This window comes from Hyla sarda, chromosome 1 (assembly GCF_029499605.1).
Source record: "Hyla sarda isolate aHylSar1 chromosome 1, aHylSar1.hap1, whole genome shotgun sequence".
Lineage (NCBI taxonomy): Eukaryota > Metazoa > Chordata > Amphibia > Anura > Hylidae > Hyla > Hyla sarda.
In genome coordinates, this window is record NC_079189.1 from 16,005,991 (window position 1) to 16,030,550 (window position 24,560).

The 24,560-nt window shown below is 46.4% G+C and overlaps 1 protein-coding gene across 3 annotated transcripts in view; it reads left to right on the forward strand.

Moving 5' to 3' along the window:
• EXOC6B (exocyst complex component 6B) overlaps window positions 1-24,560 on the forward strand; it is a 267,847-nt gene that overhangs the window by 89,022 nt on the left and 154,265 nt on the right. For all 3 annotated transcript variants that reach the window (XM_056552744.1, XM_056552745.1, XM_056552749.1), the window contains exons 2-6: window positions 4,726-4,891; window positions 5,689-5,736; window positions 7,733-7,823; window positions 12,151-12,196; window positions 19,178-19,382. In XM_056552744.1, the coding sequence (XP_056408719.1) occupies window positions 4,726-4,891; window positions 5,689-5,736; window positions 7,733-7,823; window positions 12,151-12,196; window positions 19,178-19,382 (556 nt within the window). The remainder of the gene's footprint in view (window positions 1-4,725; window positions 4,892-5,688; window positions 5,737-7,732; window positions 7,824-12,150; window positions 12,197-19,177; window positions 19,383-24,560) is intronic.

Sequence of the window (24,560 nt, forward strand, 5' to 3'; positions counted from 1 at the left end):
GGTCTCTGCATTGGGTTTGCATTTTTGGGATACAGACTTGTCACTTATTGTCAGTCCTATTCTCCTACTGTTAAGGAGATGTATGCTGCTGTGTGGTCTGGTCTTCCATTGATGGGATGTATATCTGTCCTTCATGATTGCCCTTGTCTGGATAGGCTTGGGTTCTAGTGATGGGATGCAGGATATTTAAGCCAGCGTTAGATTTGGACTTCCATTCATGAGATATATTTGTTATTCATGGTCAGTCTCGGCCATGATCTGTCACCTGGTCAGAGTAGATCTGCCCTTCATGCTTGCTCTATGCTGTAATCTGTGGTTGGGTATGGGCTCAATCAACTGAATGCAGATCTGTTGCCTATGGTTGGTCCCGGCTGTGATCTGTTGTCTGGTATGGGCTTCATGGATGGGGTGCAGGTGTCACTTATGGTCTGTTTGTGTCATGTAGTCAAGTCTGGACTTTCATTCATTTGATGTAGGTCTCATTTGTGGTCGGTCTCTGTAGTGGTCTGTCCTCTGGATTCCATTCATGGTCTACAGATCTGTCACTCATGGTTGCTCTCTACGCTGATCTGTGGTCTGACCTTGGCCTCCATTGATGTGATGGAGATCGGTGTCTCTACCACGTTTTTGTGGTCCAGTCTGGACTTCTGTAGATAGTATGCTGATCTGTCAGTCGTGAGCAGGGCTCATCAAATGTGTTCATCACCTTTCTCTTTTTTCTCATTGTTTTATTGCTTCTTGTTTAAAGGTAATACAGAATTATAAAAATCTTTTGATAATTTACAAAAAATAAAATAAAAAAATATATGTATATGTATATAATATATATAATTTTGAAGTGACATAAGTATTCATACCCTTTACTCAGGACTTATTAAAGCTCCTTTGGCAGTGATTTCAGCCTCCAGTCTTCTTGGGGATGAGGCCTCAAGGCTAAAAAACCTGGAATTAGGGGATTTTCTGCCATTCTTTGCAGATCCTTTCAAACTATTTCAGGTTGGATGGGACCATTACTGGAAGCCATTTTCAGGTCTCTTCAGAGAGGTTCCATTGTGATTGGGCCACTCAAGGACATACATGGAGTTGTCCCTAAGCCGCTTCTGTGTTGTCTTGGCTGTGTGCTTAGGTCATTGTCTTGTTGAGAGGTGAACCTTTCCAGAGTCCAGAGTGCTATGGAATAGGTTTTCATTAAGAAAATATCTATACTTTGCCCCATTCAGCTTTCCCTTAACCCTGACCAGTCTCATTGTCCCCACATCATGATGCTGACCCCACCATGATCACTGTAGGGATGGTATTGGGCAGGTGATGAGCAGTACCCGGTTTCCTCCAGACATGATGCTGCCCCCACCATACTTCACTGTAAGGATGGTATTGGGCAAGTGATGGGCAGTGCCTGGTTTCCTCCAGATATGATGTTTAAAATTATGGTCAGAAACGTTGAGCTTGGATTTATCAGCCCAGAGAATCTTATCTCTAACCGTATGAGAGTCCTTTGGACTGCTTTGTAGTGGTGATGCCCTGTGCTCGGGCATGGGCTGTATGATCGCTGTGTGGTGGTGATGCCCTGTGCTCGGGCATGTGCTGTATGATCACTGTGTGGTGGTGATGCCCTGTGCTTGGGCATGTGCTGTATGATCGCTGTGTGGTGGTAATGCCCTGTGCTTGGACATGTGTTTCATGACCCGCATATGACACTGTGTGACTTGTCGTTTTGATGGGATTTTGGAAAATACTGTGTTCCCATGTGGTGTGAGTTGCACAACCTTTAATGCTGTAATTTGATGCAGAAGCGTGTGCTTTCATTCTCATGTCATGGACGCTGTACTGGGATTGTACACAGAATTCCTCCTAGTTGTCACCAAGCCGGCAGTAATAACTCATACTGGCCGCAATGCTGCGTCCTGTGACCTGGCATTTCTCCCGTGCTGCCCGGCTCTTCTTTTTCCCGCCTGTCCTGCTCTTCTCGTCTCTCCGCCCGTCCGGTCCTTCTTTTCTCCTTGCCCGTCTGGCTCTTCTTCTCCCTGCCCGCACGGCTCTTCTCCTCTTCTTCTCCCTGCCCGCACGGCCCTTCTTCTCCCCGCCCGCACTGCTCTTCTCCCCTTCTTCTCCCCGCCAACACTGCTCTTCTCCCCTTCTTCTCCCCGCCAGCACTGCTCTTCTCCCCGCCAGCACGGCTCTTTTCCCCTTCTTCTCCCTGCCCACACGGCTCTTCTCCTCTTCTCCCCGCCCGCACGGCTCTTCTCCTCCTCTTCTTCTCCCCGCCCGCACGGCTCTTCTCCTCCTCTTCTTCTCCCCGCCCGCACGGCTCTTCTCCTCCTCTTCTTCTCCCCGCCCGCACGGCTCTTCTCCTCCTCTTCTTCTCCCCGCCCGCACGGTTCTTCTCCTCCTCTTCTTCTCCCCGCCCGCACTGCTCTTCTCCCCGCCCGCACGGCTCTTCTCCTCTTCTTCTCCCCGCCCGCACGGCTCTTCTTCTCCTCCTCTTCTTCTCCCTGCCCGCACGGCTCTTCTCCTCCTCTTCTCCCCTGCCCACACGGCTCTTCTCCTCCTCTTCTTCTCCCCGCCTGCACTGCTCTTCTCCCCGCCCGCATGGCTCTTCTCCTCTTCTTCTCCCCTGCCCACATGGCTCTTCTCCTCCTCCTCTTCTTCTCCCCGCCCGCACGGGTCTTCTCCTCCTCCTCTTCTTCTCCCCGCCCGCACGGGTCTTCTCCTCCTCCTCTTCTTCTCCCCGCCCACACGGGTCTTCTCCTCCTCCTCCTCCTCCTCTTCTTCTCCCCGCCCGCACGGGTCGTCTTCTCCTCCTCCTCTTCTACTTCTCCCCTGCCCGCACGGCTCTTCTCCTCCTCTTCTTCTCCCCTGCCCGCACGGCTCTTCTCCTCTTCTTCTCCCTGCCCGCACGGCTCTTCTCCTCCTCTTCTTATCCCCGCCCGCACGGCTCTTCTCCTCTTCTTCTCCCTGCCCGCACGGCTCTTCTCCTCCTCTTCTTCTCCCCTGCCCGCACGGCTCTTCTCCTCTTCTTCTCCCTGCCCGCACGGCTCTTCTCCTCCTCTTCTTATCCCCGCCCGCACGGCTCTTCTCCTCCTCTTCTTCTCCCTGCCCGCACGGCTCTTCTCCTCCTCTTCTTCTCCCCTGCCCGCACGGCTCTTCTCCTCTTCTTCTCCCTGCCCGCACGGCTCTTCTCCTCCTCTTCTTCTCCCCTGCCCGCACGGCTCTTCTCCTCTTCTTCTCCCTGCCCGCACGGCTCTTCTCCTCCTCTTCTTATCCCCGCCCGCACGGCTCTTCTCCTCCTCTTCTTCTCCCCGCCCGCACGGCTCATCCCTTCTCCCCGTCTGGCCACCTGGCTCTTCTCTTCTCCTCACCGGACTCTTCCCCCTTCATCTGGGTCTAACCACCCGTTCTATGCATCCATCTATTATTGGCTGGTTGGATTTTTCTTATTGTCAGCCTCAGTATTCCGTGCAGGGCATAAGAGTAGTAGTGTACATCATGGCGATGACATGGGGAGTTTTGGGGAAAAATCTCAGGTGACGCTTTTTTCAAAACTTGCAAAACCTTTTTCACAAACACTTTGTGCTTCACTTTCTGAGCAAACACCTAAGCAGCAAAATTCTTTCCTATCGTAACAATTAGTCGCTATGTATCAGTCTGATGGTCTGGACAGATGTCTTGTAGCGGTGTGTCAGCTGTTAAAAGTATCGCGCTTGTTCACACTGCTGTACTTTAGCAACAGCTAGAGGCACCCTGGTTGGAAAACTTTCTTAGGGTATGTGCACATGAGGAATTGGAGGGGAATTTACTCGAGTAATTCTGTTCGCTTATTCCTCTCCAATTCAGTCAGCAGTGAAAAACGCAATAGAGTTTAACCGTATTTCCGCTCCTCAGTTGACACTGAGGAATTTCCACGAGCGGAATACCGACGCTGAATTCCGTTTTGCATGAAGAATGAACATGTTCTTTCTTCATGCAGAATCCGCGTCTTTGTCCCAAAGAAATCAATGAAATCTTTTTATTCAGCGCCACGCTGTTCTGCACGGAATTTGCGTGGAAATTCCGCCAAAAAAAAGGAAATTCTAATTGGTGGTTGTCATCCAGCATAAAAAAAAAAAGTTTTCTCCTGTATTCCGTGCGGGGGAAAAAACTGAAATTCCGCTGCGGAATTTTCAAGCGAGAATTCCTCGCCAATTCCTCAGTGTGAACATACCCTTAGGGTTTTGTTCTCAGCTCTTTCCAGGATTCAGAGATCAGACTGTAATGTTCTGTGCTGTGTATGGCAGCAGGTGGCGCTCACGTGTCATCTTGCCGCTTTGCTGCTACCTGTTCAGAATAGGGGAGATTTTCGTACTATCGCCACGAATCATAGTCAGTGCGATCATCATTACGAAGTGGTTGTCCTCTTATCCCAGTGCTTTGTAGGTGCTCACATAAGGCAGTAGTCTTCAAATTGTAGACCTATAGACTTTGTAATACTACAACCTCCAGCACGTCTGGACAGCCAACAGCTGTCCAAGCATGCTGGGAGTTGTAGTTTTGCAATACCTGAAATTTGGAGACCACTGACAAAAGGCTTTACCTCCTTGTGGCATCCTAGTGTCTTACTGTTTCAGCCTTTTTTCCATTGCTCTAGTGTTTTTGTTTCTTTTTTGATCTCCTTTTATTATATTTTTATCAGAAATGAGCCTACTCTCTTTTTTTTTTTTATTTTTTTTTAATTTTTTGGCATTGTAGGTCTGTATATGATGGAGAGGAGCACAGTCACTTTGTGGAGAAGCTGGATGCCCGGATCCGGAACCATGACCGGGAGATCGAGAAAATGTGTAACTTTCACTACCATGGGTTCGTAGACTCCATCACTGAGCTGCTGAAAGTGCGCGGCGAAGCGGAGAAACTGAAGGTAATATTTTACCTGGAGGTGGGACTGAGCCCCAGCCATAAGCACCAATGGTAATGCCCTTCTGGGTCTGTAACACATGTTCGAAAGCAGCGTTGGATGTGAATAGAGAATTTGGCGGAGGAATGCTTTATCCCCTGTCGTGCTCTTCATGTCTTAGATAAACATCCATAGGGCAGGGAGAAAAAAAACTAAACTTTGAAATTGATAACCTGCTTATATTACCTGGTTAGATAGTCAATGGCCGTAATGGTGACCTGCCCCCTGCAATGTCCATAGACCATCTAGGGCAGTTTTTTTTTCCAAATCAGTGTGCCTTCAGCTGTGGTAATCTACTACTCTCATCATGCTAGGAGTTGTAGTTTTGCAACAGCTGGAGGCACACTGGTTGCAAAACACTTGTGTACTAATGACCACTTTGAAGGAGACTGTTCTTTTAAGGGGGTACACCGCTGCTCAGCTGGAGCCGGCGCCGGGAGCTTGTGACGTCATAGCCCCGCCCCCTCATTACATCACACCACGCCCTTTCAATGCATGTCTATGGGAGGGGGCGTGACAGCCGTCACGCCCCCTCCCATAGACTTGCATTGAGGGGTCGGGGCTATGATGTCACGAGCTGCCGGCTCCAGCTTTCGGAACTGTTTATTCCAAACGCTGAGCAGCGGAGTACCAACTGTTTTGTGTGGCTGCAGCAGGAGCCTCCCCCTCTGCAGTAGGAAACAGATCAGGTGCGTGGGTGTTGGGAGGCCTGTCTACAATGGTTGCACCTTAATTTTACATACTGTTTCTTCTGGTTTCAGAACCTGGTGATGGACATCAATAGGAGGCTGCAGCTGAATGGGGCGGAGGTAATACTCCTGATGGACAAGTCGTATCTATTCTATTGTTATTTCCTGGTTATAGTGTTTTTTTTTTTTGTTTTTTTTAACTACTTGAAAATGATAGTATCTATTTTGTTTGGCTCTGCTGTCTTACAGCAGTTAAGAGATTTGCTTTCCAGCAATCACCATGGGAACCTGTAATCTGCAGATGATTTGTCTCCTTTGGGAGACTGTTGTGGACATGTTCCCTGACCTTTTACATCACCTGTTATCAACTGTAGATCCTGTGTTATCTACCTCCTTGTAATGCTGCCTGTGAAGATAATGTGATGGCTATGATCTCAGCACAATAAGAAGTGTCCGTCTAGTATCAGACTCTGTGCTTAATGTGGGAACTACAAGTTTCAGGATACTGTTAAAGAAGATCTATCATAGGGAAAATTAGATATATGAAGGGGGTATAGCAGCCCCCGCTTCATGTGGGGATCATAATGTGCCGCTGCCAGGGAGAGCCGGGGCCACGTACAGAATATTGTGTTCGGACCCCCTCTGATTTAAGACTTATCCCTTATCCTTTGGATAGGGGATAAGTTTTTCCCTATGGTTCCTCTCCTTTGAATATAAGTTTTGTGAAAAATGACAACAAAGAATCACTCAAATTTAAAATGAGATGTTTAACCTGGGGTTGACAGGTAGAGATTGGTGGGATCAGTAGGGTTGACATGTAGTGATTGGTGGGATCAGTAGGGTTTATAGTTAGTGATTGGTGGGATCAGTAGGGTTGACAGGTAGAGATTGGTGGGATCCGTAGGGTTTACAGGTAGTGATTGGTGGGATCAGTAGGTTTTATAGTTAGTGATTGGTGGGATCAGTAGGGTTTACAGGTAGTGATTGGTGGGATCAGCAGGGTTGACAGGTAGTGATTGGTGGGATCAGTAGGGTTGACAGGAAGTGATTGGTGGGATCAGTAGGGTTGACAGGTAGTGATTGGTGGGATCAGTAGGGTTGACAGGTAGTGATTGGTGGGATCAGTAGGGTTGACAGGTAGTGATTGGTGGGATCAGTAGGGTTGACAGGTAGTGATTGGTGGGATCAGTAGGGTTGACAGGTAGTGATTGGTGGGATCAGTAGGGTTGACAGGTAGTGATTGGTGGGATCAGTAGGGTTGACAGGTAGTGATTGGTGGGATCAGTAGGGTTGACAGGTAGTGATTGGTGGGATCAGTAGGGTTGACAGGTAGAGATTGGTGGGATCCGTAGGGTTTACAGGTAGTGATTGGTGGGATCAGTAGGGTTTATAGTTAGTAATTGGTGGGATCAGTAGGGTTTACAGGTAGTGATTGGTGGGATCAGCAGGGTTGACAGGTAGTGATTGGTGGGATCAGTAGGGTTGACAGGAAGTGATTGGTGGGATCAGTAGGGTTGACAGGTAGAGATAGGTGGGATCAGTAGGGTTGACAGGTAGTGATTGGTGGGATCAGTAGGGTTGACAGGTAGTGATTGGTGGGATCAGTAGGGTTGACAGGTAGTGATTGGTGGGATCAGTAGGGTTGACAGGTAGTGATTGGTGGGATCAGTAGGGTTGACAGGTAGTGATTGGTGGGATCAGTAGGGTTGACAGGTAGTGATTGGTGGGATCAGTAGGGTTGACAGGTAGTGATTGGTGGGATCAGTAGGGTTGACAGGTAGTGATTGGTGGGATCAGTAGGGTTGACAGGTAGTGATTGGTGGGATCAGTAGGGTTGACAGGTAGTGATTGGTGGGATCAGTTGGGTTGACAGGAGGAGCTAATTGGTGAATGTTGGTATTTGCGGTGGGGGCCGGTGTAGATCTGAGGTAATTGAAGGTTTAGACATAATTGATTGTCAATCCCATGAATATGAATAGCGCCCTCAGTGGTGACTGGTGGTATGTTGTCATGCTAGGAAGGTCAGAATGGGGGTATTAGTGGGGATAATGGGAGAAGTAGTGATTGTCAGGCAGGACAGTGTATGGATATAAATGATCTTCTCCTCTGTCCTCAGGTGTTGTCCTCCATGAAGGATCTGCAGCAGTGCCGTGTTCAGCAGAGGAATATCACCGCCACTGTGGATAAGCTCAGCCTGTGCCTTCCAGGTAAGTGCCCGGACATACCCGTATATACAGGTGTTATACCATGAGAGTGTACGGGCGAAACGATTTGGAGGAGATTTATCAAAACCTGTCTAGAGGAAAACCTGTCCAATCACTACCTGTCCACCCTGCTGAACCCACCAATCACTACCTGTCCACCCTGCTGATCCCACCAATCACTACCTGTCAACCCTACTGATCCCACCAATCACTACCTGTCCACCCTGCTGATCCCACCAATCACTACCTGTCAACCCTACTGATCCCACCAATCACTACCTGTCCACACTGCTGATCCCACCAATCACTACCTGTCAACCCTGCTGATCCCACCAATCACTACCTGTCAACCCTGCTGATCCCACCAATCACTACCTGTCAACCCTGCTGATCCCACCAATCACTACCTGTCAACCCTGCTGATCCCATCAGTCACTACCTGTCAACCCTGCTGATCCCACCAATCACTACCTGTCAACCCTACTGATCCCACCAATCACTACCTGTCAACCCTGCTGATCCCCCCACCAATCACTACCTGTAAACCCTGCTGATCCCCCCCCCCAATCACTACCTGTAAACCCTACTGATCCCACCAATCACTACCTGTCAACCCGACTGATCCCACCAATCACTACCTGTAAACCCTACTGATCCCACCAATCACTACCTGTCAACCCTACTGATCCCACCAATCACTACCTGTAAACCCTACTGATCCCACCAATCACTACCTGTCAACCCTACTGATCCCACCAATCACTACCTGTCAACCCGACTGATCCCACCAATCACTACCTGTAAACCCTACTGATCCCACCAATCACTACCTGTCAACCCTACTGATCCCACCAATCACTACCTGTCAACCCTACTGATCCAATAGCAACCAATCAGATCACTTTTTTCATTTTTGAAAAGACTTCTGGAAAATGAAAGAAGCGATCTGATTGGTTGCTATTGGCAACAGGGCAACTTATTCTCTGCACAGATTTTGGTAAATCCTCCCCCTTTTGTTTTTAGAATGTTTCTCCCCAATAGTCGTTCATCTCTGCTGCTAGAGCCCGGCACAGTCGGCCCCTTCATTCAGTCAGTCATTAATTGTTCGGGGGGGGGGGGGGGGGGGGGAACAGTGCTGTTCTCTAAGGGCCGATGACATGCAGTGGGCTCCAAAGTATCATTTCATATCTGATTAAACAGATACCTCTCATTAGTTATTTTAGCTTTTCATACCAAAAGACCTGCAGACTACAAGTATGGTCTGTGTACATTATATGGAGGGATCAGTATCAGCTGTATACATTATATGGAGGCATCAGGATCAGCTGTATACATTATATGGTGTATGGAGGGGTCAGTATCAGCTGTATACATTATATGGTGTATGGAGGGGTCAGTATCAGCTGTATACATTATATGGAGGCATCAGGATCAGCTGTATACATTATATGGTGTATGGAGGGGTCAGTATCAGCTGTATACATTATATGGAGGCATCAGGATCAGCTGTATACATTATATGGTGTATGGAGAGATCAGTATTAGCTGTATACATTATATGGTGTATGGAGGGATCAGTATCAGCTGTATACATTATATGGTGTATGGAGGGGTCAGTATCGGCTGTATACATTATATGGTGTATGGAGGGATCAGTATCAGCTGTATACATTATATGGTGTATGGAGGGATCAGTATCAACTGTATACATTATATGGTGTATGGAGGGGTCAGTATCAGCTGTATACATTATATGGTGTATGGAGGGATCCGTATCAGCTGTATACATTATATGGTGTATGGAGGGGTCAGTATCAGCTGTATACATTATATGGTGTATGGAGGGGTCAGTATCAGCTGTATACATTATATGGTGTATGGAGGGATCAGTATCAGCTGTATACATTATATGGTGTATGGAGGGATCCGTATCAGCTGTATACATTATATGGTGTATGGAGGGATCAGTATCAGCTGTATACATTATATGGTATATGGAGGGATCAGTATCGGCTGTATACATTATATGGTGTATGGAGGGGTCAGTATCAGCTGTATACATTATATGGTGTATAGAGGGATCAGTATCAGCTGTATACATTATATGGTGTATGGAGGGATCAGTATCAGCTGTATACATTATATGGTGTATGGAGAGGTCAGTATTAGCTGTATACATTATATGGTGTATGGAGGGGTCAGTATCAGCTGTATACATTATATGGTGTATGGAGGGGTCAGTATCGGCTGTATACATTATATGGTGTATGGAGGGGTCAGTATCAGCTGTATACATTATATGGTGTATGGAGGGATCAGTATCGGCTGTATACATTATATGGTGTATGGAGGGGTCAGTATCAGCTGTATACATTATATGGTGTATGGAGGGATCAGTATCAGCTGTATACATTATATGGTGTATGGAGGGGTCAGTATCGGCTGTAAACATTATATGGTGTATGGAGGGGTCAGTATCGGCTGTATACATTATATGGTGTATGGAGGGATCAGTATCGGCTTTATACATTATATGGTGTATGGAGGGATCAGTATCAGCTGTATACATTATATGGTGTATGGAGGGGTCAGTATCGGCTGTATACATTATATGGTGTATGGAGGGGTCAGTATCGGCTGTATACATTATATGGTGTATGGAGGGGTCAGTATCAGCTGTATACATTATATGGTGTATGGAGGGATCAGTATCGGCTGTATACATTATATGGTGTATGGAGGGGTCAGTATCGGCTGTATACATTATATGGTGTATGGAGGGGTCAGTATCAGCTGTATACATTATATGGTGTATGGAGGGGTCAGTATCTGCTGTATACATTATATGGTGTATGGAGGGGTCAGTATCGGCTGTATACATTATATGGTGTATGGAGGGGTCAGTATCAGCTGTATACATTATATGGTGTATGGAGGGGTCAGTATTAGCTGTATACATTATATGGTGTATGGAGGGGTCAGTATCAGCTGTATACATTATATGGTGTATGGAGGGATCAGTATCAGCTGTATTCATTATATGGTGTATGGAGGGATCAGTATCAGCTGTATACATTATATGGTGTATGGAGGGGTCAGTATCGGCTGTATACATTATATGGTGTATGGAGGGATCAGTATCAGCTGTATACATTATATGGTGTATGGAGGGATCAGTATCGGCTGTATACATTATATGGTGTATGGAGGGATCAGTATCGGCTGTATACATTATATGGTGTATGGAGGGGTCAGTATCAGCTGTATACATTATATGGTGTATGGAGGGGTCAGTATCGGCTGTATACATTATATGGTGTATGGAGGGGTCAGTATCGGCTGTATACATTATATGGTGTATGGAGGGGTCAGTATCAGCTGTATACATTATATGGTGTATGGAGGGGTCAGTATTAGCTGTATACATTATATGGTGTATGGAGGGGTCAGTATCAGCTGTATACATTATATGGTGTATGGCGGGGTCAGTATCAGCTGTATACATTATATGGTGTATGGAGGGGTCAGTATCAGCTGTATACATTATATGGTGTATGGAGGGGTCAGTATCAGCTGTATACATTATATGGTGTATGGAGGGGTCAGTATCAGCTGTATACATTATATGGTGTATGGAGGGGTCAGTATCAGCTGTATACATTATATGGTGTATGGAGGGATCAGTATCGGCTGTATACATTATATGGTGTATGGAGGGATCAGTATCAGCTGTATACATTATATGGTGTATGGAGGGATCAGTATCAGCTGTATACATTATATGGTGTATGGAGGGGTCAGTATCGGCTGTATACATTATATGGTGTATGGAGGGATCAGTATCGGCTGTATACATTATATGGTGTATGGAGGGATCAGTATCGGCTTTATACATTATATGGTGTATGGAGGGATCAGTATCAGCTGTATACATTATATGGTGTATGGAGGGGTCAGTATCGGCTGTATACATTATATGGTGTATGGAGGGGTCAGTATCGGCTGTATACATTATATGGTGTATGGAGGGGTCAGTATCAGCTGTATACATTATATGGTGTATGGAGGGATCAGTATCAGCTGTATACATTATATGGTATATGGAGGGGTCAGTATCAGCTGTATACATTATATGGTGTATGGAGGGATCAGTATCAGCTGTATACATTATATGGTGTATGGAGGGGTCAGTATCGGCTGTATACATTATATGGTGTATGGAGGGATCAGTATCAGCTGTATACATTATATGGTGTATGGAGGGATCAGTATCAGCTGTATACATTATATGGTGTATGTGGAGTGGTAATTGTTGTCTTTGTCTCTTTAGTGTTGGAGATGTATAGTAAATTACGGGAGCAGATGAAGGCGAAGAGGTAAGCGATCAGTCAAAACTGTCATAGGGTAGGATTTGTCTCCCTGCTGTCCCTATAGATGCAGTCGGCAGTGTCCATGTCAAGGTGTGATCTCTCCACCTCTGCTGTCCCTATACAATGGTGCAAAGTTTTAGGTCAGCCACCAATTGTGCAAGTTCTCACACTTATAAAGATGAGAGATTTTTATCATAGGTTATAACCTCAACTATGAGACACAGAATGAGGAAAAAAATCCATAAAATCACATTGTCTGATCCTTAAAGAATTTATTTGCAAATTCTGTTGGAAAATAAGTATTTGGTCAATAACAAAAGTTAATCTGAATGCTTTATATACCTTTTTTTGGCAATGATAGAGGTCACATGTTTTCTGTCTTCACAAGGTTTTCACACACTGTTGCTGGTATTTTGGCCCATTCCTCCATGCAGATCTCCTCTAGAGCAGTGATGTTTATGGGCTGTCGCTGTGCAACACAGACTTTCAGATGCCTCCAAAGGTTTTCTATGGGGTTGAGATCTGGAGACTGGCTAGGCTTCTCCAGGACCTTGAAATGCTGCTTATGAAGCCACTCCTTCATTGCCCGGGTGGTGTGTTTGGGATCATTATCATGATAAAAGACCCAGCCATGTTTCATCTTCAATGCCCTTGCTGATGGAAGGAGGTTTTCACTCAAAATCTCATGATACATGGCCCCATTCATTCTTTCCTTTACGCAGATGAGTTGACCTGGTTCCTTGGCAGAAAAACAGCCCCAAAGCATGATGTTTCCGCCCCCATGCTTCACAGTAGGTATGGTGTTCTTTGGATGCAACTCTGCATTATATTTCCTCCAAACACAATGAGTTTTTACCAAAAAGTTCCAATTTGGTTTCATCTGACCATATGACATTTTCCCAATCCTCTTCTGGGTCATCCAAATGCTTTCTAGCAAACTTCAGTCCGGCCCGGACATGTACTGGCTTAAGCAGGGGGACACGTCTGGCACTGCATGATTTGAGTAGTGTGTTACTGATGGCAGACTGTTACTTTGGTCCCAGTTCTCTACACACCAGGCTGCTTGCCTATTGCAGATTCAGTCTTCCCATTTTGTTTCTGGTGTCCTTCGACAGCTCTTTGGTCTTGGCCATAGTGGAGTTTGGAGTGTGACTGTTTGAGGTTGTGGACAGGTGTCTTTTATACTGATAACAAGATCAAACAGGAGCCATTAATACAGGTAACGAGTGGAGGACAGAGGAGACTCCTAAAGAAGTTGTTATAGGTCTGTAAGAGACAGAAATCATTCTTGTTTGTAGGTGACCAAATACTTATTTTCTACCATAATTTGCAAATAAATTCTTTAAAAATCAGACAATGTGATTTTGTGGATTTTTTTTTCTCATTATGTCTCTAATAATCTGAGCCCCTCCTCTGCTGTCCCTATAGATGCACTTAGTAGTGTCCATGTCATTGTGTGATCTCCGCCCCTCCTCTGCTGTCCCTATAGATGCACTTAGTAGTGTCCATGTCACGGTGTGATCTCAGCCCCTCCTCTGCTGTCCCTATAGATGCACTTAGTAGTGTCCATGTCATTGTGTGATCTCAGCCCCTCCTCTGCTGTCCCTATAGATGCACTTAGTAGTGTCCATGTCATTGTGTGATCTCAGCCCCTCCTCTGCTGTCCCTATAGATGCACTTAGTAGTGTCCATGTCATTGTGTGATCTCAGCCCCTCCTCTGCTGTCCCTATAGATGCACTTAGTAGTGTCCATGTCATTGTGTGATCTCCGCCCCTCCTCTGCTGTCCCTATAGATGCACTTAGTAGTGTCCATGTCACGGTGTGATCTCAGACCCTCCTCTGCTGTCCCTATAGATGCACTTAGTAGTGTCCATGTCATTGTGTGATCTCAGCCCCTGCTCTGCTGTCCCTATAGATGCACTTAGTAGTGTCCATGTCATTGTGTGATCTCAGCCCCTCCTCTGCTGTCCCTATAGATGCACTTAGTAGTGTCCATGTCATGGTATGATCTGAGCTCTTCCTGCACACAATCTTGTCCATTACAATCCTTAAGCACACGGCCTCCTCTGCCAAACCAAACCAAACACAAAGGCCCACAGAGAGGGGCCCCTGAGCTTGTGGTTTGTTGAGAGGACATATAAACCCTGTGTAATCAGATTGCACCTCGTGTGCCCGTCAGTCACTTGGTGCCATGTGTACTTTCCAGATGGTTTTAGGCTACTGTAAGAGGGTGACGCATGCCAAGATCCTGACTGTGCATACCAAAGGGGCTCATTCACATACAAGCATCATATCATCTACAGCAGTGTTTCCCAACATGGTGCCTCCAGCTGTTATAAACTACAACTCCCAGCATGTCTAAACCCATGCCATAATAAGTTTCAGTCATCCCCTTTTTCCCATTTATGAAATAAAAAAAAAATGTAATAAAAAATATAATCGTATGTGGCATGGCCACATGAGTAAATGTCTGAACTATTAAAATATAATGTAAATTAATCTGTATGGTCAATGGCATAACATGTAAATGAATACCAAAGTCCAGAATTTATAAACAGCGATCAAAATGTCTCATCAAAACTGAAATAGTACGGATAAAAAATTACAGATCACAGCGCGAAAGATGAGTCCTCATAAATCCTGGTATATGGAAAAATAAGTGTTATGGGGCTCAGAAGAGGACAATTTTAAGCAAATTCATTTTCTTACAAAAAGTTTTACTTTTACTGATAATTATATGCTCTTACCACTAGGAGGCGCTGACACTAGGAAAAAAAAGTCTGCTCCTCCCTGGCAGGATATACCCGCCCTCTGGAAGTGAGGTCATCAGTTTTAGCTAGTGTCAGTAGGAGGCAAGACACAGGTCTGGGAGCTCTCCAGACCGTTTATTTTTTATTTTTATTATTTTCTCGTAAGGGCTGTTTAGTTAGGTTTTTTTTCCCTCCTTATGTTTCCCTTTTTCAGGTGGGGGTTTAGGAGCATGGCGCTACCTTTTCCCCCATATGCAACAAAGGCGCACAGAACATATGGGCCGTCAACCCCTTATTGCCAACGGCCAGCGCCTGGAGGTTGTACCCTGGGTCCGGGTCCCCCACTGCCCCTGCTCGCCCCGCTATCTTAGCCTGGTATCATGCAGCGTGGCCATAGGCTGGTTGAAGACGCCTGGGTGAGTATGAGAAGATGGAGTCTGTTGGTGAGTATGTCTAACATCCCCTTTCCCTCCCTTTCTGTACTCCATCCTCCTCCTCCATCCTGGCGTCCCCTTTCTCTACACCAGCTCCTCAGCTGCTATTACACCTGGCTCTGGTGGGTCAACCTCGTGGCATCCGGTCACGCTACCGGCAGCTCCATGCCTGCAGCAATCCTCCCCACCACAACCGTGGACCCCCCCCACACACACACAAACACACACTTTTACCCTGACATCCTAAGGATTATTGGGGGTGTTGTCATCGGGGGATATCCTTGACATTTTTCATTGAGGCTCTCTGGTGTGGGGGCTTGGTGGGCTGTGTGGGGCGGCTCACTCTATCGCCGCACAGCAGTACTGTTCATATATAGACAGCCAGCTGTCTATATATTCCTTTTATTGGCACCATTATGCACCTCTCATGCTCCGCCCATCTCCTTCACCTTGTTTCCTGGGCGACGGGAGGCCGAGCGCCTGGACAACGGGGCCCACCATTTGGCTCCGGGATGTCTCTGCAGCGCACGTGATTGAGCTGGTGACTGTGACAGTGACTGGGCGCGCTGCAGAGGTCGGGGGTGCTCCGTCAGCAGTTCTCGGCCCTTCTCTCCCAGAGGTTCAGGGTTGTGAGCTCGGGATCCCTGCGCAGCGCACTGCTTCCTGCGCTTTTTTTTTAAAAAAAATAAAAATAAAATCTTTGGTTTCTCAATCCATGTTCTTACCCCCCCTCTTGTGGCCATTCAGTAGATTGCAGCCCTTACTTTCTAGTCCCTTGTTTTGCTTCCCCTTGTGGGGCAGACAGCTTTTGCAGCCCTTTGTTGTAATGTCTGTTTTTTACCGGTTTAATCTTGCTGGGATTCCGGTCTGGGGACGATATATTAAATGTTTTTTTTGGGCACCGCTTTACTATTTGCTTCCGCCACCCTGTTTTATTACCTGAAGAGGCAAAGGTCTCTTCGCCAGCTCAGGGATATTGTGTGTGGCATTTCTGCCATGAGATGTCTGCCACGCCCACAGCCGCATTCCAGCCCTTTCCCCAGGGCGAGACACTGGGGGAATCCGCATCCTTGACCTTAGCTGAGGGCCTTTCTCAGGTGTCTCGTTCTCTTGTGTCTTAGGGCATCAAGTGTCCACTATGTGGTCTTTAATCATGGGAGGGTGCTGGGAAACCGCAGTGGTATAAATTTTCTCCCACAGGTCTTTATAGGTCTTCGGAAACTGTGGCCAGTGTGCTGGACCACCCATTTCTAGTGCAAGGTCTTCAAACACGTGTTCCTACATGGACTGGACCCAATACTACAGACAGTGGTCTGTGGTTTCCTCTGCCGCCATTCACTCATCACATGGCTGCCGCATCCACGGCTGGAATTACAGCTTCCCACTGCAAACAAGTGGTGTCTGAAGGAGTGGCCCGACGTGTACAATGGATTTTGTGCAGGGCGACCGGGGGGTACAATCCACGGCTCCTTAGCCACCTCCCATCTCCCATGATGGCGGGGATTACTATCCATGGCCCCAGGCCTCCCCGCCCCTCCCTATGCAACAATAGGGCACAGTGTTATTTCATCTGGGCAGTTGTCCCTTGATCGCCACTGGTCACTGCCTGGGGGTGTACTCTATTGATATGCCAGACTGTTGTCTGCAAGGTTTTTGCCGCCACCGGTCTCCCATCATTGGGCTGCCGCATACTTGGCTGGAGTTCCTGTACCCCTCTTCTAAGAGGAGGAGTCCAGAAGAGTGTCTCTATCACTACAGTCCACCTCCTGTGCTCGCCTTCTGCTCAGGCGTACATTGATCTCCGGGGCTTCTTCTGCTATGTTTTCTTTTATCGGTTGACTCTGGATGGGGGTTCTATTGTGCCGTTTTCCTTTTTTTTTTTTTTTCCCCCGGCTGGGCTAGCCCTCTGTCTGATTCTGTATTCCTTAGAGTTGATTCCTACCTCCTTCCGGGATAATTCCGGCCCCTATTTTATTTTATTTATTTATATAGCGCCTACAGATTCCGCAGCGCTTACAATTATGGGATACAAACAAAGACAAGTATCAGACATAATATTACACAATAACTATTTAAACAAGAGGTGTGGGGATATGTTGGGGATATGTTGGGGATATGTTGGGGATATGTTGGGGATATGTTGGGGATATGTTGGGGATATGTTGGGGATATGTTGGGGACATGTTGAGGCCAATTAAAGAATGTTATAGGCCTGTCTGAAGAGATGTGTTTTTAGGCCACATTTGAAATTATGGATGTTGTTGTTGAGTCTGAGGGATAGCATTCCAGAGAACCGGTGCAGCACGATTGAAGTCTTGGAGACGGGAGTGAGAAGTTCGGATTATAGAAGATGTTAGTGTGAGATCATTAGCAGATCGGAGAGAACGTGTAGGATGGTAGACAGAGGTGAGAGAGGAGATGTAGGGAGGTGCAGCATTGTGGAGAGCTTTGTGTGTGAGACTGAGGATTTTGTACTGTATTCTGGACTGAATTGGTAACCAGTGTAGTGACTGGCACAGGGAGGAGGCGTCAGTGTAGCGGCTGGATAGAAAGATGAGTCTGGCTGCGGCATTAAGGAGGGACAGGAGAGGAGAGAGTTTGGAGAAAGGAAGGCCTATTAGTAAAGAGTTACAGTAGTCAAGGCGGGAGTGAATCAAAGCAATAATGAGAGTTTTTCGCAGTTTCAGTAGTGAGAAACGGGCGGATTCTGGAAATGTTTTTGAGATGCAGGTGACAAGGCTTCCTAGTCAACTTATTCTTGTCTCCCTATGAGGTCTGTAGGTTTAGAGTCTCCTTGAAGGACGGTCCCTTCCTTTATCGTCCAAGTCCATCTCCATGGATGGGGGATCTTCCGGGAGCTCTGTTTCTAGGCCTTGGTTTTCTCTGGCCTGCGGTCTCATCCGCAGGCCTTACGGTAAAGTGGGTTCGGTCTCAGGACTGATTCCCTTTCTCTGGTGATTGTTCTTCCCACCCTAGGGGACTGCTTTGGTACATCCCATCAGTATAGGTGTCCCCCAATGAAGAGCGACCGAGAAAAGGAGATTTTTGTACTCACCGTAAAATCTTTCTCATAGCCTTCATTGGGGGACACTGCACCCACCCATTTCTTAATTTTTTTGTCCGGATACTCTCTTCCAGTTCTTGTTTTTTTTTTTTTTTTTATCCATGATTCTTTTCTAGGTTCCTTCGAACATATTTCTTTGCTGGCTTCTCCCACTGCTTTGTGACAAAACTGATTATTTGACTTCCAGTGGGCGGGTATATCCTGCCAGGGAGGAGACGACTTTTTTTTTCCTAGTATTAGCGCCTCCATGTGGCAAGAGCATATACCCATCAGTATAGGTGTCCCCCAATGAGGCTACGAGAGAGTTTTTACGGTGAGTGCAAAAAATTTTATTTATTTTAATATTAATTGGGTGATGGAGCTAATAAAATGGAACTTCAGAATAAACATAGCATCGCATTTTAACCGTAAGGTGCCCTGCGTAGAAATGAACAAACATGACCAACCCCCCAAATAAAAGTTGCTAAATTGCACAAAAAAATGTTTTCTTCTTTTTCTTTCTTTACCATAGATTTTGTGGAAAAATGAATGATGTATTAAGTATATACATACTTCATGCATCTAATCTAGACAATACTATATATGTAGTACATAGTATTGTAATGTAGTACAATTCTATGAATCAGTGCAGGTAACATCAGTCTGGTTTGTTCCTATTCACTCACTGTAAGCAGAAAGGTATATATCTTGTTCATTTTAGTTTTTTCCCATACTTTTTGTTATCTCCCCTTATTGTAGACATTACCCCGCCCTGAAGACCTTGGAGCAGATGGAGCATACTTACCTGCCCCAGGTCAGTCACTACCGCTTCTGTCAGACCATGGTGGAGAACATCCCCAAGCTTCGCGAGGAGATCAAAGACGTCTCCATGTCCGACCTGAAGGATTTCCTGGAGAGCATCCGTAAGCACTCGGAAAGGATCGGGGAGTTTGCCATGAAGCAGGTGAGACCATTCCCACCAAGGCACCAGGACTGCAATCTGAAATCCCAGCATCTTCAGTTTCAAGTGTAAAGGTTTTTGTCGGTCCCGTTTTAGCACAGGGGGTAGTGATTTGTTATATGACTGACTATACCGCTTCCTGTCCTACAGCCCATCCTCACACAACTAGCTGCTCATGTGAGGACTCAAACTGCTGTGGTTATATGGGGAGACCCTTTATTTATTTTATTTATATAGCACCTACAGATTATATTGTGATATACAATTTTTGCTGCAATTTTTTTTTATTTTAATTTTTTTTTATAAATCTTTGCAAAAAACCTAACGCAGCAAGAGACAAAATGGCCCTCATTTACTATTACAAACCCGGAAATTCTGTCTGCACCAGAATTTTTGCCAGAATTGGAAAAAAAACCTGACTAACTCTTTATTTTACGAAGAAAACCTGAAAAAGGGGTGTGGCTGTTGGGGAAAGGGGTGTGGTCACAGAAAATGGGGCGTGTCCGCAACATTTTCACAAAAAACCAACATATTTACTAAGGTTTCCACTGAAAATGTGGTGGATTTCAGCTGAGGAAAACCCGACAGATCAGAGCAGGTATTAAAAAAAAATAAAATAAAATAAAATGTAGGGAAAGTTTTAGTAAATACTGTGGAAAAAGATTGTAGGGAATTAAAACCCACGAAGAAAACTACACAACACTCTTAGTAAATCAGGGCCAATGTGTGAATGCAGCCTCAATTGAGGTTTATAACCTTATATATCCTGATCTCATTGAGATAGCAGCAGTACAGTGATCCCTCAACTTACAATGGCCTCAACATACAATAGTCTTTTCTGGACCATTGTAAGTTGAAACCAGACTCAACATACAATGTACAAACAGTCCAGATCTGTGAAACGTGTCAGTGGCTGGAAGAACCGACCAATCAGAATGGGCATTTCACTGGTAAAACACCTGCACTACTGAAGTGCATGCACTGACTGGAGTCTGGTAGCGCCCCCTACAGCACAAGGAGGTATTACAAGTTCTGTACTCTTTACCTGTATTACTGAAGTGCATGCACTGACTGGTGTCTGGTAGTGCCCCCTACAGTACAGGGAGGTATTACATGTTCTGTACTCTTTACCTGTATTACAGAAGTGCATGCACTGCCTGGTGTCTGGTAGCGCCCCCTACAGTACAGGGAGATATGACATGTTCTGTACTCTTTACCTGTATTACTTAAGTGCATGCACTGACTGGTGTCTGGTAGCGCCCCCTACAGTACAGGGAGGTATTACATGTTCTGTACTCTTTACCTGTACCAGGGTTAGCTGCTCCTTTGGACACCAGGTGAGGGCGGCTCCATGTTACTTTTTTTTAGGACATGGCATGTACTGTACAGGACCCGGAAGAAGCTCCTGTCCTCTACATAGACCAGTGTTTCCCAAGCAGGGTGCCCCCAGCTGTTGCAAAACTACATCTCCCAGCATGCCCGAACAGCCTTTTGCTGTCCGGGCATGCTGGGAGTTGTAGTTTTGCAACAGCTGGAGGCTCCCTGCTTGGAAAAGACTGACAGTGATTACAGCTCCCAGCAGATCTTTCTTACTTTTATATGTAAGGATTTGCTTTAACTCCATTAGTTATCTACTTAGTTTTCTTTAATTATCACTTATTATTTTGGATGACATTTTGGATCTTTAGAAGGTTACCAGGTTTCCATAGAGTTCTGGTCTCAACATACAATGGTCGTCCCAGAACCAACTAATATTGTAACTTGAGGGACCACTGTATACAGATAGAGCTATAGGGGAGATGTATAACTACTATATATCTTGATCATATAGAGATAGCAGCAGTAATAAACAGATAGAGCTTGAGGGGAGGTGTATAATTATTGTATATCCTGATTCCTTACAGATAGCAGCAGTTTACAGATAAAACTGGAGGGGATGTTTATAAATACTATATACTGATCCCATAGAGAGAGCAGCAGCAGTATACAGATAGAGCTGAAAGGAAGGGGTCTGAGAGAGAGCAGGAGGGATCTAATGTGATCACAGGATGTCAGCTGACCCAGAACTTGCCACTTCTTCTGACACGTTAAGCACTGTAATATTCTGTGGTTCAGATTTGTGATCACATGACCCAGTTACAGGAATGAAACGCATGGATGCAGCTGTACTAGAATTAAAGAAATGGTGCTGTGGGGATATTGAGTGTGCAGGATATGGGCAACAAAAACAGAGCGCTTCCTTTAAGGATCTGCATAGGAAGCAGAGAAGACTCTAGCCGCCATTATTAGACCAGTGCTCATGGCTGGAAATGTTTGGTCCTCAGCCTGGTCTGTGTTCTTGAGATCAGCGACCCAAAACTTGACCTGGTACCCATTGCATTGGACAACCCCTGGGCCTGGAGCCCCCTTGAGTGCCCCTTTTTCATTCATCCGGAGCTCCCTTGAGTGCCCCTTTTCCTCTCACCTGGAGCCCCCAGTTTTCCATTGACCTGGAGACCGCTCGTGCCCCTTCCCTCTTGATCTGGAGCCCCTTTGTGTGCCCCTTCCTCATGACCTGGTTACCCAATTTTCCTTGAGCTGGAGCCCCCTTGTGTGCCCCTTCCCTCTTGAGCTGGAGCCCCCTTGTGTGCCCCTTCCCTCTTGATCTGGAGCCCCTTTGTGTGCCCCTTCCTCATGACCTGGTTACCCAATTTTCCTTGAGCTGGAGCCCCCTTGTGTGCCCCTTCCCTCTTGAGCTGGAGGCCCCTTGTGTGCCCCTTCCCTCTTGAGCTGGAGCCCCCTTGTGTGCCCCTTCCCCCTGGACGATTTTATCCCCCCTTACTTGCCCTTTCCCCCTAGACTGGGTACACCCTTGCATGTGCCCCTTGTCTTTCCGGATCTGTTGCTTCTTACATGACCCCCTTCCTCCCTGGACAGGGTACTTTGAGCACATTTATCCCCACAAATGCCATACTTCATCCAACCCACCCAGACCCATTGCCCCTTGCCCGTCCAATCCTGTACTTCCTGTGACCAATATGGGGGTTGCTTGTGTGCCAGATTCCTCAAAGCTGAGTTTTATGAGTAGTCTGGATTAATCTTCTCTTGGACATGGAGTTGTCGGCCCGTTTTGCTCTGATGTGTTCAGTAGCTGCTGGCGTTGGCCCGATCATCACATATTAGCGCCTGTGACCTCATGGGGATATTATTACAGGACCCCCTTCTCTGTTGACCACCCAGCTCTGGATCACGTCGTCATATCTTTTTGACTTATTTATCTCTTGACCCGAGGCCTCCCCCCTACCCCCCAGTTGGCAGCGCTGTGTTGTTCATGTTCCTCACAGTTCATCCAAAGTTGAGCGATAATTGGTAAGGGAAAGTGGCGGCAGCGGCGGATGGTATGACTTCTCTTTTTCAGCACGGCCTCCCTCGGGGGCATCACTCCATGGTTTCGCAGCATGTGTTAAACTTTATGCGATACTGATTAAAACCCAGGGCTTCAGGGGGACTTGGCAGTGACCTACGATAGACAAGATGCCAGAAATACTCCGAGCTAAACGCTGCCAGACGAGCGGGGGGGGGGGGGGCTGAGCACTCCGTGTCGTGTGGAAGGTGCGCTTCTCTCATCGGCCTCTCTGCTCCTCAGGAGAAGCGGCTTGTGTTGGAGCAGCCATATGGAATCAATAGCCGGGCCGTGTGTAGTTCACTTCTCCTCTCGGCAGCTGGAGGAAAGTGCGAGATGCTATGAGGATTGGGAGATGTCAGCCTTCCTCTTCCATCAGAGGTGACGTCTCTGCTCCCATAGCAGTGTTTCTCAACCAGGGTGCCTCCAGTTGTTGCAAAACTACAACTCCCAGCATGGGAGTTGTAGATTTGCAACAGCTGTAGGCACCCTGGTAGGGAAACATTGGCTCCTGTAGCCATATGGTATCTGTATAAATATTCAGTCAGAATTTTTGTACCATATTAATATGTTCTGCAGAAGCTAATTGGTTAAAAAAGAAAAAAAAATCTTGAAATCATGTATGTATGTATGTATATATATATATGTGTGTGTGTGTATATATATGTATATATGTATGTATATATTTTTATTTATATTTTTTTATACATTTTGACTAGAAAAATCCCCCTAAGATGGGGGAGAGGATGTGTACAATGATATGGTATGCTCTGTGCTAACTCTCTATTAGTACGGTTGTGCTGTTACAGTGAAGCTGGATTTGTGTATAGTAGGATGCTGCTGTGATCTGTTCAGTATAAGCAGACCCCGCTCCTTGTTCTTTTCTATTTTGGGTGTTCTTTCTTGTACGGAGTCAGCATCACATACAGTGAGCATCCCTTAAAGGGGTACTCTGCCCCTAGACATCTTATCCCCTATCCAAGGATAGGGGATAAGATGTCTGATCGCAGGGGTCCCACTGCTGGGGACCCCTGTGATCTCTCCTGCAGCCCCCTGAGTCATTAGCTCTCCGGAGCTGAGTTTGCCCCGTGGCTGATGACCCACGATACAGAGACCGGCGGTTCGTGATCTCATGGCTCCGCCCCCTCATGCCATCACGCCATGCCCCCTTAATGCAAGTCTATGGGAGGGGGCATGGTAACAGTCGCGCCCCCTCCCATAAACTTGCATTAAGGGGGGGGGGGGCGTGACATCATGAGGGGGCGGAGCCATGACATCACGAACCGCCGGTCCCTGTATCGTGGGTCATCAGCCACGGAGAAAACTTAGCTCCGGAGAGCTGATGACTCAGACATCTTATCCCCTATCCTTGAATAGGGGATAAGATGTCTAGGGGCGGAGTACCCCTTTAAATGTGTCAGCTCATGGTGTTTACTGGTAGGCACCAACATGAGATAGGAATAATGCCACCTCGGAAGGCTGTCCTGGCATGCTGGGAGCTGTAGTTTTGCAACAGCTGGAGGCTCTCAGGTTGGGAAACACTGGCTCCTATACACATACGGTATATGTATAGAGTCTGAATTTTTGTACCGTATCAATATGTTCTGCAGAAGCTAATTAAAAAAAAAATCAATAAATAAAATAAAAACTTGAAATCATGTTTGTTTTTTTTGTTTTTTTTAATAATCTTTTAAAAATACATACTTTTTTTTTTTAATACATTTTGAATAGGAAAAATGAATCCCCCTAAGATTTGGGAGATGTTGTGTACAATGATATGGTACACTCTGTGCTAACTG